This window comes from Physeter macrocephalus, chromosome 20, assembly GCF_002837175.3.
Source record: "Physeter macrocephalus isolate SW-GA chromosome 20, ASM283717v5, whole genome shotgun sequence".
Taxonomy (NCBI): domain Eukaryota; kingdom Metazoa; phylum Chordata; class Mammalia; order Artiodactyla; family Physeteridae; genus Physeter; species Physeter macrocephalus.
In genome coordinates this window covers 115,006,895-115,020,460 of record NC_041233.1, presented here as the reverse complement: position 1 = coordinate 115,020,460, position 13,566 = coordinate 115,006,895, and the positions used below count along the sequence as shown (strand labels likewise).

General features: G+C 46.8%; 1 protein-coding gene across 1 annotated transcript; it reads right to left on the bottom strand.

The window, feature by feature from the left end:
- Positions 1 to 7,913: 7,913 nt before the first annotated feature.
- Positions 7,914 to 10,484, bottom strand: LOC112062155 (putative protein FAM90A22). Its single transcript, XM_024115784.1, has 4 exons — positions 10,365 to 10,484; positions 9,742 to 9,941; positions 9,163 to 9,304; positions 7,914 to 8,597 (listed from the first exon to the last, which is right to left on the bottom strand). The coding sequence occupies exons 1-4, from the start codon at positions 10,482 to 10,484 to the stop codon at positions 7,914 to 7,916; spliced, it is 1,146 nt and encodes a 381-aa protein (XP_023971552.1).
- Positions 10,485 to 13,566: the final 3,082 nt, after the last annotated feature.

The following is a 13,566-nucleotide window of genomic DNA, read 5'->3' as shown; positions in this document are numbered from 1 at the left end:
CCTGTGCTCTGCAACGGGAGAGGCCCCAACAGTGAGAGGCCCGCATACCGCAAAAAAAAAAAAAAAAAAAGGCAACAAGGGAAAAATGACAAATAACATACAAGGGAACTCCCATGAGGTTAACAGCTGCTTTCTCAGCAGAAACTCTACAGTCCAGAAGGGAGTGGCATGATATACTTAAAGTGATGAAAGGGAAGAACCTACAACCAAAATTACTCTACCCCACAAGGATCAAATTCAGATTTGACAGAGAGATCAAAAGCTTTACAGACAAGCAAAAGCTAAGAGAAATCAGCACCACCAAACCAGCTCTACAACTGATGCTAAAGGACCTTCTCTAAGTGGGAAACACAAGAGAAGAAAAGGGCCTACAAAAACAAACCCAAAACAATTAAGAAAATGGTCATAGGAACATACATACCAATAATTACCTTAAACATGAATGGATTAAATGCTCCAACCAAAAGCCACAGGCTCACTGAACAGATACAAAAACAAGACCTGTATATATGCTGTCTACAAGAGACCCACTTCAGACCTAGGGACACATACAGACTGAAAGTGAGGGGATGGAAAAAGATATTCCATGCAAATGGAAATCAAAAGAAAGCTGGAGTAGCAATACTCATATCAGATAAAATAGACTTTAAAATAAAGAATGTTACAAGAGACAAGGAAGGACACTACATAATGATCAAGGGATCAATCCAAGAAGAAGATATAACAATTATAAATATATATGCACCCAACATAGGAGCACCTCAATACATAAGGCAACTGCTAACAGCTCTAAAAGAGGAAATCGACAGTAACACAAAAATAGTGGGGGACGTTAACACCTCATTTACACCGATGGACATATCATCCAGACAGAAAATTAATAAGGAAACACAAGCTTTAAATGACACAATAGACCAGATAGATTTAATTGATATTTATAGGACATTCCACCCGAAAACAGCAGATTACACTTTCTTCTCCGTACTATGCCATCTGTATCTCCTCATCCCCTTAAGGCAATGTGTGTTCTACTGTCCATCTCTTTGGAGTTACGATATTTCATCGTGGTAAAATGTACATAAACTTACCATTTTAATCATTTATGGTCATACAGTTCAGGGACATCAAGTACATTTACATTGTTGTGCAACCATCACCACCATTCATCTCCAGAACTTTTTTCAGCTTCTCCAGGCAAAGAAGACAAGAATGCGCATCCACAGTCAGCGTTCAGACGTCAGACATGAAGCCCCCAGCACTGCCCAGACCTCGCCTGCTGTCGGTCCTTCTCTTTCTGGGCACCTTGAAGCCCAGGCCCCTCCATTTGCATCTACACTGTCCAAGGTCATCATCTGTGTGCTTCCTGGCCAGCAAGGGCCAAAGGGACTGGCAGCACCAGTTTCCCAGGTGCCAGCTGGACTGAAAACTTTCTGCCGTTGCTTGGGCGAGCAAACCACATTCTCCATGCCTTCAACGTTGGCATCGGCCTTTCCTGGGCACCCGTGGGAACTGAGAACATTCTAGAGGCTCGGGGGGGATAAGATGACCTCTGTGCACCTCCGTTTCCAGCAATGGTGGTTCCTGGGTTCCTGACCTGAGAAAAAAATTCTGAAGATGCTGGGGTCAGGGATGCCATCTCCAGCCTCTCAAGGAGGGCAAGAGTGGTTCCTGGGCCCCCAGAGTAACCTTGACAATGTGGCTATGGTGGGCAAGCATACCCTCCCTGACTTCCTGGGAGACACAGCTGTTTCTGGGCCCTCAAGAGGACTCATCAGTTGTCCTATAGGCTCAGGTGGCCCATGGACATGCTCTTCGAAGCTCCCCTTCCAGCCTGGGCTGCTCACCGTTCCCTGAGGGGAATGTGCAGGGTTTCATGAGCCTCATCCAGCCAACAGGTGCCGGCAGTAGAGCTGTAGTCGAAGGGCTGCTGCGTGTGTCTGTGGGGAGAACCCTCAGGAATCATCTTCAGCAAATCCAAGACACTTTTGAATAGAGCAGTATGCAAAAGATCATCTATAATAAGTAGTGTAATAATAAAAATAATGATAATAATTATAGTGATGATGATGTTAATATTAATGCTACGATGGCTGTTAATAATAATCATAATAATCAACTTAAGGAAATGGAGGTTAGGAAACAGATTCCCCCAAGTGATTGACAAGGATTTACACTGTCACAGTTTAAGTGACCAACATAGGTAGACTAACGTATTTCTGATTACCCTCGTGATCATTATATTGATGAGTTAAAATAGAGGAAGAGCAAAAGTGTAGAAACAAAACCACAGGATGATAATCTTTTTGTTCAATATGTTTTGGCCCTCTGTAAATACTGGCATTTGAGAAGGGAGTTCTGTCTACATAAAGTGTGAGCGTTGTACAGAAAATTTTCTTCCACTTAATGGAAAACTTAATGTAAATGACACTGTGAATTCACTCCATTGCAAGGTGGATACATTCATGAACGACTTCCTTCTGAATTTTAAACCATCGAGGGAATCTGTTGGGAAAGATTGCCAAGGATATTCAGGGAATTGAGAAAGTGATCAAAAGTTTGCTTTTCATTTAAGAAGTGTCCCAAATGGCAGAAATCTTTTTGTTAAGTACAAACCATAATACATTAAGACTATTAGTACTTTGAAAATGTGCATACCTAAAGGTACTTGTAAATACACACACACACACACTCACACACACACACACACACACCACTTATTCCAGTGGTCTTCCTTTTATTCCTTTTGGAGGGGCTAAGCTAAATGTATCCTCATTACCCGAACGCTGTTTTCCTCTCTCAGCATATTTATGCATGATGCTGACAAGTAAACATATTTTAGGTAGTCTACAAAGAGACCCTTCTAACCCTTATCTGGACGGCACCCTGGATATCATGGCAGCTCAGAGTGTGAACCACGCTTTGAGAGAGCTGGAGAAGCCCAAAAAGCTGGACGGGGAAGATGCCCATCATTGTAGTGTCTGTCTCAAGAAGGTGCCTGCCACCAAGAGGTTGACTTCGCACAGCACCCTGAGGTCCTGAGCCTTGTGCTGAAACAGTTCTTCAGATTTCACAGGTGACAAAATGGATAAGAAAGTTCTATATCCTGGGTGCTTCGACGTGCGAGCATACGTGTCGGGGCAGAAGGCAGGACCACTGGATTACGTGTTCTGTGCGGTGCTGGCGCACTCCGGGGGCAGTTGTCACCGACAACCCTACTTCTGTGACGCCAAAGCTGGGAACGGCCAGTGGTATAAAATGGACGATACCAAGGTCACCGCCTGTGACGTGGCTTCTGCCCTGAGCCAAAGTGCCTGTGTCCTCTTTTACGTCCAGAAGAGTTCATTGGAAGGAGACGGTGGGGGCCCATCACCGGGAGGGGCACCGACATCCCTGGGCTGACCCCGCAGGCATGGATGCAGCCCACGGGGAACCTGGAGGAGACGCCAGCATCAGAGTTCCTGAGGAGCACCTGGAGGAAACAGATGTTCCAGAAATCACCTTAGAGCAGTGGAGATGCCGCCGAGAACACAACCGACCTCAGCCTGGATCCAAGCTCAGGAAGATCGAGTCTACCCTGCCTGCGCATGCTGTCGTGATTCACCCGTCGAAATATGGAGATGGGGTGAAAATGAAACTTCCTGAACAGGAAAACTGCCTGCTCAACAATCCAACCAGCGGCACCCCACCTCAGGGACCAGTAAACATCGGCCACGTCCCTTGTCTCAGAGGGAAGGACTTCCAAGAAGAACAAGAAGAAGCTGAGGTCTCTGGATGCACTGCAATAAGCTCTGCTGCACATCTGCAAACACACACACTCAACACACACAAACCCAGTCGTGTATAGGAAATTGTGTTGCAGGTGTGAATAATCTCGTCTTGTGAAAGGACTGTGTGTCTGCAGTGTTCACAGGACACGATACTCAGTGGCAACTTGTGCCTCCTCAGGAGTGTGGTGTACGCTGCGAAGTTACTGGAGCGGGTGGGGTTGATTACTGGCTCTGAGAACTGTCTGAGGACTTTCCCCTTGTTCTGCGTTTGAAGACTCATTTGTTGATGGGGTGCAGGATGTCTGAATTTTTGCCCTATGGAATTCTTATGAATCAGTTGAATGACTTTCCAGTATTGAACTTGGAATGCATTAGGCAGAGATGGAGAATGGTGTTTATCAGCGCCAGTTTCTCTAGGGGATTCGGTGTTGCACATATTTGGCAGGTTGTCAAAAGAAGTCCGGTGGTGTGTTCTTGGTTAGCAGTGGGCTGGACAAGCTCCATAACTTTGGAGAAGAGGCATTCTCATTACAGATCTTGTGGTTTATGTGCAGAGCATGGGGGGGTGGTAATTGTGTATATCTGAGAATGCAGCTATGTGTGCATACAGCCTGGCTTGGGACAGGTTAGGGATTTCATATTTGGAGAATGTGTGTGTTTTTTGTGCATTTAGAGATGAGGAGAGGTTGGGTTTGTAATCTGTGTGAAGATATCCTTTGGGTTCACGGAGTTTTCCACTTAGAAAGTGTGTAGGTAAATGGTTATTTGAAAAACGGTGGCCAAAAAATCCTTTGCCTGAATGGAAAATTTTCTATAGGCACCAATGTCTTAGGGATAAAATAATATAAAATTAAATGCTTTGGGTATCTGTTTTTCCTGTGTCTGGGGCTACAGAATATTAATCGTTTAAAGTTGCGCTGGTTACCATCTCTGTCGTCAAAACTACCTGCCTACTATCCTTAAATAAGTATTGAAGATCCTACTGAGGGTCTCCCTCCGTGTATACGGGCACAGAACCTCCACTGCCTGTGCTGCCAGGCTGTCCTGGGGAGGATGCCCTTGCCCTGTCTGAGGCTCTGACATTTAACCTCCAGGGCCCAGGAACGTCTTATGCTGGCAGTGATGACCCAGAGACCTTACCCCACCAGAACCAGCAAAATTTCTGCGTATAATTGCAGCAAAGGAACGGCTCTTACTCTCCTAAAGAGGGTGGAGAGAGTAACATAGCCCTGGAGGCTCGTTGTAAATGCTCCCGTCACCCAAGCAAGGAGAGTATTCTCTGAGCTCATCAGGAAGTCCTGACCTCTCCTGCCTGTGTGTTTCTCCCAGTCCGGTTCCGGCGCCGTGTGGATGACCCCTTCCCTTGGTCATCAGCACAACACAGAGAGGTCGGGTCATTCTGGAGGCTTGTTGAAACAAGAGGACTTGACAATGAATGAACCAACTGTTATGGACTGAATCGTGTCCCCCCCCCCCACCAAGTTTGCATGTTGAAGCTCAAACATTTAGTACATCAGAATGTGACTTTACACGGGGAGCTAGCAGTTAGAGCTGTGATTACCTTAATCTGGTGGCCTTATGTTGAGGCCCTAATTCAACCTGACCTGTGCCCTTAGCAGTAGGAGAAGAGACCAGGGGTCTGAGCAAGAGGAAAGGCCATGTGAGGACAGCAAGTCAGCTCCCCTCGGCTCGACATGGACGGAGGCCTTGGGGAGAAACAAACCCGTCTATCACTGGATCTGGGAAATTCCGGCTCCAGGACTGTGCTGCTTCCAGCAATTAGAAACCTTTGTTTAGATGGAAAGTAATGGGAAATTCCTTGTCGGCCTAGAAGGAATGCACTATTTCACACTAAAGACTTCAGAACGTATTTTCCATGTCTTTTGTCCATTTCCTCAGGAGGCACAGACTCCACACAGGGCTCAGCTCCGGGGACCTCACGGGGCCAGGCCGTGGTCAGTGAGGATGAAGGGCTTAGGAATTCCTTGAAAAGAGCACGTGCTACTGTATATATCTAATATCTGTACAATATCACCTGTATACATTCTTTCTCATTCTTTATTTGTCACGTGTTCTATTTCACACATCTTGAGATGAGTTATAAATTCAAATACCTGTTTAAAGATGTGGATGGCATCTCATACTTTTTCACTTTTTCTACATATATTGTCATTTCACATTTTTCATTATCTTTCTTCCCTGGGCTATTTGAAAGATTGTTTTTATTTTTGAAAGTAGGAGATTACAGAACCCATTTTTGCTTACTCTGAATATTTTAGGTCGAGTATGGATAATGAGCTGTGTGCCATCACCTGGGTAGATGGAAGGTACGCCATCACCTGGGTAGATGGAAGGTACGCCATCACCTGGGTAGATGGAAGGTACGCCACCATCTCAAAAGTGACAGCACATGTTTTGATTGAGCCCCAGATCAATGCTGTCTCACTAAAACCATCCTGTGTCCTGAAACCCTGTCCCCTGTATGTGCAGGTCCAAGAATACCGAGCCCATCCCTAACAATTCCAATCCCAGATGGCTACTATGACAGACTCCTTTAATCCTGTGATGTTCAGAGGATTCCATAAAATAGAACATTTGTCAGGGCCTATTCAGACCCTTTGAAATGCCAGAAGTAAGGATCAATGGTGTTTTGTTTTCTGAGAATCTGTAAGAAAGTACTGGGACAGGATTGAGGTCATGAGATAAGGGAGTATAAGGAATAGGCTCAGACCCAGGTCACAAAGAGAAAGGTCGTTTCAGAAGTTCCGGTAGGTCTGGGCATGGCCCCGAGTGTGCCAGCTCTGTTTTCCCGATATTTTAACAAGCTTGTTCCTTCAACCAGCAGCTTGCTGCCCTTGAGGTACAGGCTTCTACAGAATGAAGATGCTCTCCCCAAACAGTTGTTCCGTGTGGAGGTAGGAACGTGGTTTGCTCTTCCCGGAAAGCCCTCTCTACACAGCTCGGTGAATTTTCTTGGACCTGCTCAGGTCTCTTCCTGATAGAGAACAGAGGCAGCATGTGCCGTAGGTGATATCACTGCCACCACCTCCAGTGGTTCTCAAACCAGATGATATAATCATCTCCAGAGCAGCTACAACCCCAGTGCCCGGGTCTCAAAACACACAACATAAACTCGTACCTTTTGAAGTAGGATTCAGGCTTATGCTCCTCTTAAGATTCACCAAGTGAGTCCAGTGGGGCCCAGTGTGAGAAGAAGGCAGCCTACACGTCATCACACCGTCGGTGCAGGGGACTGACACGGCGCATTGTTAATGTGCATATGTTGACCCGTGGCTCTCGGAGGGCCGGAGAGTCTGTAGTTTTAAGCCTTAGGTCCTCCCCAGCCCCCCCTTCCCCTCAGTTACAAAATCCATCTCCCTTTTTCTTTTTTGTTGTTGTTTTTTGGCCGCACGGCATGTGGGATCTTACTTCCCTGACCAGGGCTCGAACCCGCGCCCCCTGCATTGGAAGCAGGGAGTCTTAACCACGGGCCTACCAGGGAAGTCTCCACAAAATCTGAGTAAAAATAGACGTTAAGATGATCTTCAAGGCTTAGAGATAAAAACCACGTAAAACATGTCTTATACAGTAGAACTTTATTAAAATTGAAAGAAATTTTGAAAACAAAGCTTTATACTAACATTTAATGAAACATAAGAGGCAGAGCCGTGGGAGTGTCCCCACCATGATTTACAGCGAAAGACTCCACAGAATCCCTCATCTCAGCACAGGGCACTGCTGACCTTCTGCGAAGCACAGCGTTGGGCCCTTTAGCCAGGTTCCAAAAGTTCAGACATTTGCACCAAATACAGATGACTACCATAGCTTCCTATTTACACAGTAGTTTAAAGTTACTCCTAGAACTTGCCTCAATTACTTAAAATAGATTCAGACAAACAACTTGACATTCCAGTGTGATAAGCACCATTTGATGGACGACTCTAGTTCCATCAGGAGAAAGTGCAGTGCGGGCACGTGTGTGTCCCCGGGGCTTGTCTGCGTTTCCACCGCTGTCCGCCCACCAGGGGTGGGGAATCGCTGCTTCTCCAGGAACAGCTGCTCCTGTGACGCCCTCCCAGGTTCACAGTCACCCCGGGCGCCTGGGGCTGGAGGACAAGAGTCTCGGCTGCCGTTGGCGTGTCCCTCCTAGTCGCTGTCTTCAGAGGAGGAAGACACCTGAAGGTCATCGTAGAGGACACTCCGGGGGCCAGAGGCCCAGTGTCCCTCCGGCTTCTGGCCAGTGGGCGGGTTCTGAGCAGGAGGGGCTGACTGCTCAGGACGAGGCAAGGAGGGAGGCGCCACGTACCTGCAGCTCCAGCGGCCTTTGTCTGCTCTCACGAAGAGCATCCTGAGAGGCTGGCCTGGAACATGGCTGATGCGTGGAGGACGGTCTCTGGTGCAGGCTTGGACACTGTTGGGGCGAGATCTGTCCAGTGGAGGTTGGAGGGCAAGGCTTTGCCCCTGGGCAGGTGTCTTCCTGCTGACTTGGGGGGTCCCTGTGGGTCCATGTCCAGTTGTACTGGGTGGAGGAGGGAGATTCTGGCAAGCCCCCAGATCTGCTGTCAGAGTGCTCTTCTGGGGAGTCTGGATGGGGCTGAGTCTAGGTTTCCTTGGGGGGTTCAGACATGTCTGGATGGGGATCTGGGCAGATCTCTTGCCTGGGGCCTTGATGCTGCTTTTGGAGTCCTGGACCAAACTTCTGCTGATGAGAGACACTGCAGGGTGGGTGGGTTTCCTGTCGTCTTTCCTGACAGGTGACCTACTTGGGAGATCTGGATCCTGGAGGGGTTTCCTCTTGGATGCCTGGATGAGCGTGGGCATGTTTGGATGCTGTAGGAGAAGACCAAACAGAAAGGCCAGACGTGAGAATCTTCTCTCCATCCAGGAAAAATTAAAATTCACCAAAACCATCTCAGAGGAGTTAATTGTATGTGATGAGATACTCAACCTCAGTGGTGCTCATGAAAAAGAAAGTTACAGTATCGCCTTGAGACATTTATACATCAAATAGGCAAATAGAAAGAGCTTAACAACGTCTCTTGTTAATAAGTAAGGGGAAACAAGCTTTTTGTATACCCCCTTCCGAGGGCCGCACACAACTTGGTGTTTTGCAGGCACTTTGATGGCAAAATAAGTTTTGACGGCCAGTTTTGGAGGATGAATCACAATATACAGATTCGTGTTCTCACTTAAAGGATTCTGCTTACGGAATGCTGCTGATAAAGTCACTTCCATCTACCAAACAGCATATTCTTGCCAGCCATGCAAGTAAGAATGCAAAATCAAAGAAACCGAGGAAAATGGCATCTGAGAAGTACTCTAAGTAATCCCATTGGTTGGAAAATTAGGTGACCCGCTCCCTCCCACCGAAGGGGACTGAGGCCAATTGGGTTACCGCAGAAGGGGAAAGAGCGCGATCCAGGAGACTGACCCTCAGGTGGTGGCAGGATTCTGTCCCCTCCTTCCAGCACTGCCACCGGCGCCCTTGGGGTTTCCTGGGAAACCTCTGGAGTAGCGTCCTCTGCTGCTCTTCTTTCCTGCAAAACAAACCACGTTAAGGGGCAGAAACCCAATTTCCTTGTCACAATTGGGACCAACGGTGCTGTGGCCCAGCCCCTTTCCAAGTCTGGGGGAGACACCGGACCTGAATCCCTGTGCTTTGGGCAGACTCCTCCCCGGCTCATATCCTTCCCCCGACTCCAGGGTTCCCTCCTGGGTTTCCCAGGAAGTCCTGTCTATTTGTCCCTATGGCTTTGGGGCCTATCAGGTGCAAAATTGCATGTGTCCTCCACACCCCTCGGTGACTTCAAGGCATATTCTGAGCTCCTGAGTGTGGCCCCCTCGGGACATGGCTCCTGTTTCCCCATGTTCCCTGTCATTTCTAGAGATGGCTCGGCATCCAGCGTAGAGAAGGAGAGGAACGTCTCCAGCGATTTCAGCCCGAAGCTTGGGTACCACCCACCCCACTGCTCACCTTTGCCTTTCACCCTTCTCTGTCTCAGCCGTGTTAGGGTTCCCGGGGGTCTGCAGGTCCTGCGGCTTCCGTGGTTCCAGGTTCTCCTTGCCGAGTTTGGAGCCCAAGGGCTGGGGGGCGAGGGCCCCATGCCAGCGCTTCATGGGGCACCTGAGGCTCCTCGCTTTGTGCCCGAAGGCTCCGCAGTCCCTACACTTCACCTGTGGGTGGAGGAGAACAAGGTGAGTGAGTCAGCAGAACTCAGGCGCATGTCCAAAGTGAACACAAGGACAGGTGGAGAGGGCTGAACACTGGTGCTGGAGAAAGGACAGGAGCACACGGCGCTTAGGCGCCAGGATATTTATGACAGTGGGCTGCTTCCCAAAGCCTTTGCCAGGGAGCATCAAAGGAGGAAGGGCTGGCGCTCTGAGTGTGCACAACAGGACCCAGATTGAAGGATTTGGATAGAAGCAGGCCAGACACCACACTAAGGAGGGGTCAGGTGGCCCCCGTCTCTGAACGGCCCGGTCTCCCTGGGGATGAGGTCCCAAGGCAGCTGTCTTTGGATGGGGCTGGGCAAGGGAGTTATGGACCCAGATATTCCAGGCCCAAACCCTGTTTCCGGAGTCCCTGCCTCCACTTACGCTGGGGTCTTCGTCCTTTGGCGGCGGAGCCACCTGCCTCTCTGCGCCCGGGTTTTGCTTCCTCACTTGCTGGGCTTGAGAGAGTTTGCAGGGACCCAGCTGTCTGCATCGACCCGCCATGTTCCCCTCCTCCGCGGTGCTTCTCGCCAATCTTACTGTTTGGATTTCCTCTGTAAAAAGAAAGAGAAAACTGTCATATTCATACAAGTCACCCCCGCCCCCTCACACAAATGGGGCCCTGAAAGCTCACGACCGCTAAGGAAATCCAGGTTTCTGATACTTTGACTTCTCTGCCCAGACATTTCTCCATTCTCTCCAGACACCTGCCCACAGGTGAGGACCCTGACTTGGTTCGAGGTTTTAGGCAGGACTGTGAATTTGCATTTGCATCCTTGAAAGACTAAAGTTAGAGACTTTGGTTACGTGTGTCACAATCTGATAGAGAAGAGTGAGAAAAGATTGCCCCACACGCACAGAAATACTTATGCTATGGAAAGGCCACACTTAATATTGACGCCCAGGCATTTGAAAAGCAAACGTAAGTTTGATAACTCCTTGAGAATTGGGCTCTCCCATCTGACATCAGAGAAGGCAATTCTCAAATACAAATTCACGTACACAATTATTTTCTCCTCTGCTAGCTTAGACGGGGCACAGCGCGGGGTCTGAACCGTTTTCTGAATCCTTCACCCTCAGTGTCTCACTTTTACCTAGTTAATAAAATGTGAAATACGTGTTTCAACTGAGGATGAATGAAGAACTTTTTAGGCTTTCAATGCCTACAGACAATCCCACCAAGTTTTCATAACTGCTCATCCAGTGCCCCACATCAATCAGAATGCTAGGATGCTAAATTCCTTAGAATTTGAATCTTCACGTAAGAAGAGCATTCAGAAGGATATATTTTTCCAGCCTCTGTTCTCAAAACTGCTACTGAAGTTAAATAATCTAGATCATTATCTGGCACCATACTTAAAACTCAACTCAAAATCGATGAATGATTTGAAGATAAGACCTGAAATTGTAAAACTCCTAGAAGAAAACAAAAGATATATGCTCCTTGACGTAGTTCCCAATCAACGGAAAAAGGGATAAGGAAACAATAGTATGTATATTCTATGGAAATCTATTCAGCCGTAAAAAAAAGTTGAAATCTTGTTATTTTCCAGAACATGGATAGAGCTTGTTGTTATGACGCTGAAGGAGAAAGTCAGAGGCTGAAGGTGAATACCAAAGGACTTCACTCATGTGTAGGAGAGTAAGAACAAACAAAAAGGAAATAAACCAACAAATCGGTGAACAAACCAAATGACAAAAACAAACATATAGATTCACAGAACAGAGTAGTGGATACCAGGGAGGAAACATCAGGGGCCAAGGCACAATGGTAAAGGTGGTCAAATGTGTAATGACAGTGGGAGAGGAAAATGTTGGTGGTGAGCCTGTATTAAGGTTTACAAAATTTGAAATGTAATACTGTACAAATGAAACATCTAATATTGACACCCACTGTTAACGCAATTTAAAAAATAAAATTATAAAAATAAAGACACCTTAGGACTTCCCTGGTGGCGTAGTGGTTAAGAATCCACCTGCCAGCGCAGGGGGACATGGGTTCAAGCCCTGGTCTGGGAAGACCCCACATGCTGCAGAGCAAGTAAACCCGTGAGCCACAACTACTGAGCCTGCACTCTAGAGCCCACGAGCCACAACTACTGAAGCCCATGTGCCACAACTACTGAAGCCCGCGCACCTAGAGCCGGTGCTCCGCAACATGAGAAGCCACCGCAGTGAGAAGCCCGCACACCGCAACGAAGAGTAGCCCCCGCTCGCCACAGCTAGAGAAAAGCCCGCACGCAGCAACAAAGACCCAACACAGCCAAAAATAAATAAACTAATTAAAAAAAATAAAAGACACCTTACCCTACTGCCAGGCCAAATCACTACATATCTTCACTATGGACTTCTTGTTCTGAAGGATATGCTGAACACAAATTTAAAGCAAACTATCCTAAAGTCCAGCTGTTCTCTCCTCCTCTCTGTCAGGAGAGTATCAGGGAGGTGGGTGGAGGAATGCAGCTTTGAAGGGGGCTGAGGACGGTTCAAGGGGGAATTTCCTTTCCTAGCTGACCTGATACTGCTCCAAGGTCACATGACCTTGTTAAGGGTTGCTTAACCAATCAACATCATCTGTCACCTTTGGTCTAACCACGTCTGAAGACATGTTAAGAGAAAGAAATAATTCGTGATTTCACGCATGTGTGGAGCACAGAAAACTAACAAACAAAAGAAAATAAGTAAAAACAACTTTAAGGAAGAAAAAAATTGACACGATAACAAATACAGAGATACACAGACCCGAGTAGTGGAAATCAGAGGAGAAGCCACGGGCAGAGGCAAAATGGACAAAATGGGGCAGCTAGATGGTGACAGAGGAAAACTGCATTTTTGGTGCTGAGGTGTATGGTACACAGAAACTGAAATGTATTGCTGTGCACATAAAACTTACTAATATTATAATGGAATGATACCTAAGTTTAAAAAATTTTTGATTAAATTAAAAAGAAATTAAAGAATTGATACTCAACTGCCTAAAGCCACATCACTACATAATTTTATTCTTGTCCTGTTTCCTTGAGGGACTAGCTGAACACCAGATTTAAATCACACAACATGAAACTCAGCTGTATACCTCTTCTCTGTCAGTAGATGCTCCGAATGGTGGGTGCTGGTCACTCTCCACCTGAGAAGATGCAGCTATGTGGGTGGCTGAGGAAGGAATTTCCCTTTCATGCTGGCTTTATACTACTCTAAGGTCACATGACCTTGACGAGGTTTTTTTTAACCAATCAACATTATGTATCACCTTGTATTTATCAATGTCTTGAAGACACATTTAGAAAAGAGAAATATCTTATGAACTCACTTACATGTGGAACACTAAATACAAATACAAAAAGCAAATAAGTAAAAAAAGATTAAAGAGGAAAACAAATGACACAAAAACCAACACATATATTCACAGAACAGAGCAGTGGATATCAGAGCATAGGATCACAGGGGTGGCCAATGAGTAAAATGGGTCCACAGGATGGTAACAAAAAAACTTAAGTTTTTGGTGCTGAGCAATTTAATGGTATGCTGGGGTTGAAATATATTTTTGTGCACATAAAACTTATCTAACATTTTGACCGAATGATAC

Bases quoted from the DNA above. Each gene is read 5' to 3' on its own strand.
- LOC112062155 (XM_024115784.1), bottom strand. From the start codon at position 10,484: ATGGCGGGTCGATGCAGACAGCTGGGTCCCTGCAAACTCTCTCAAGCC. The intron at 9,942-10,364 runs GTAAGTGGAGGC...CTCCACCCACAG, and splicing joins CAAAGGACGAAGACCCCAGC to GTGAAGTGTAGGGACTGCGG. The intron at 8,598-9,162 runs GTAACCCAATTG...CTTCTCCTACAG, and splicing joins GCGCTCTTTCCCCTTCTGCG to CATCCAAACATGCCCACGCT.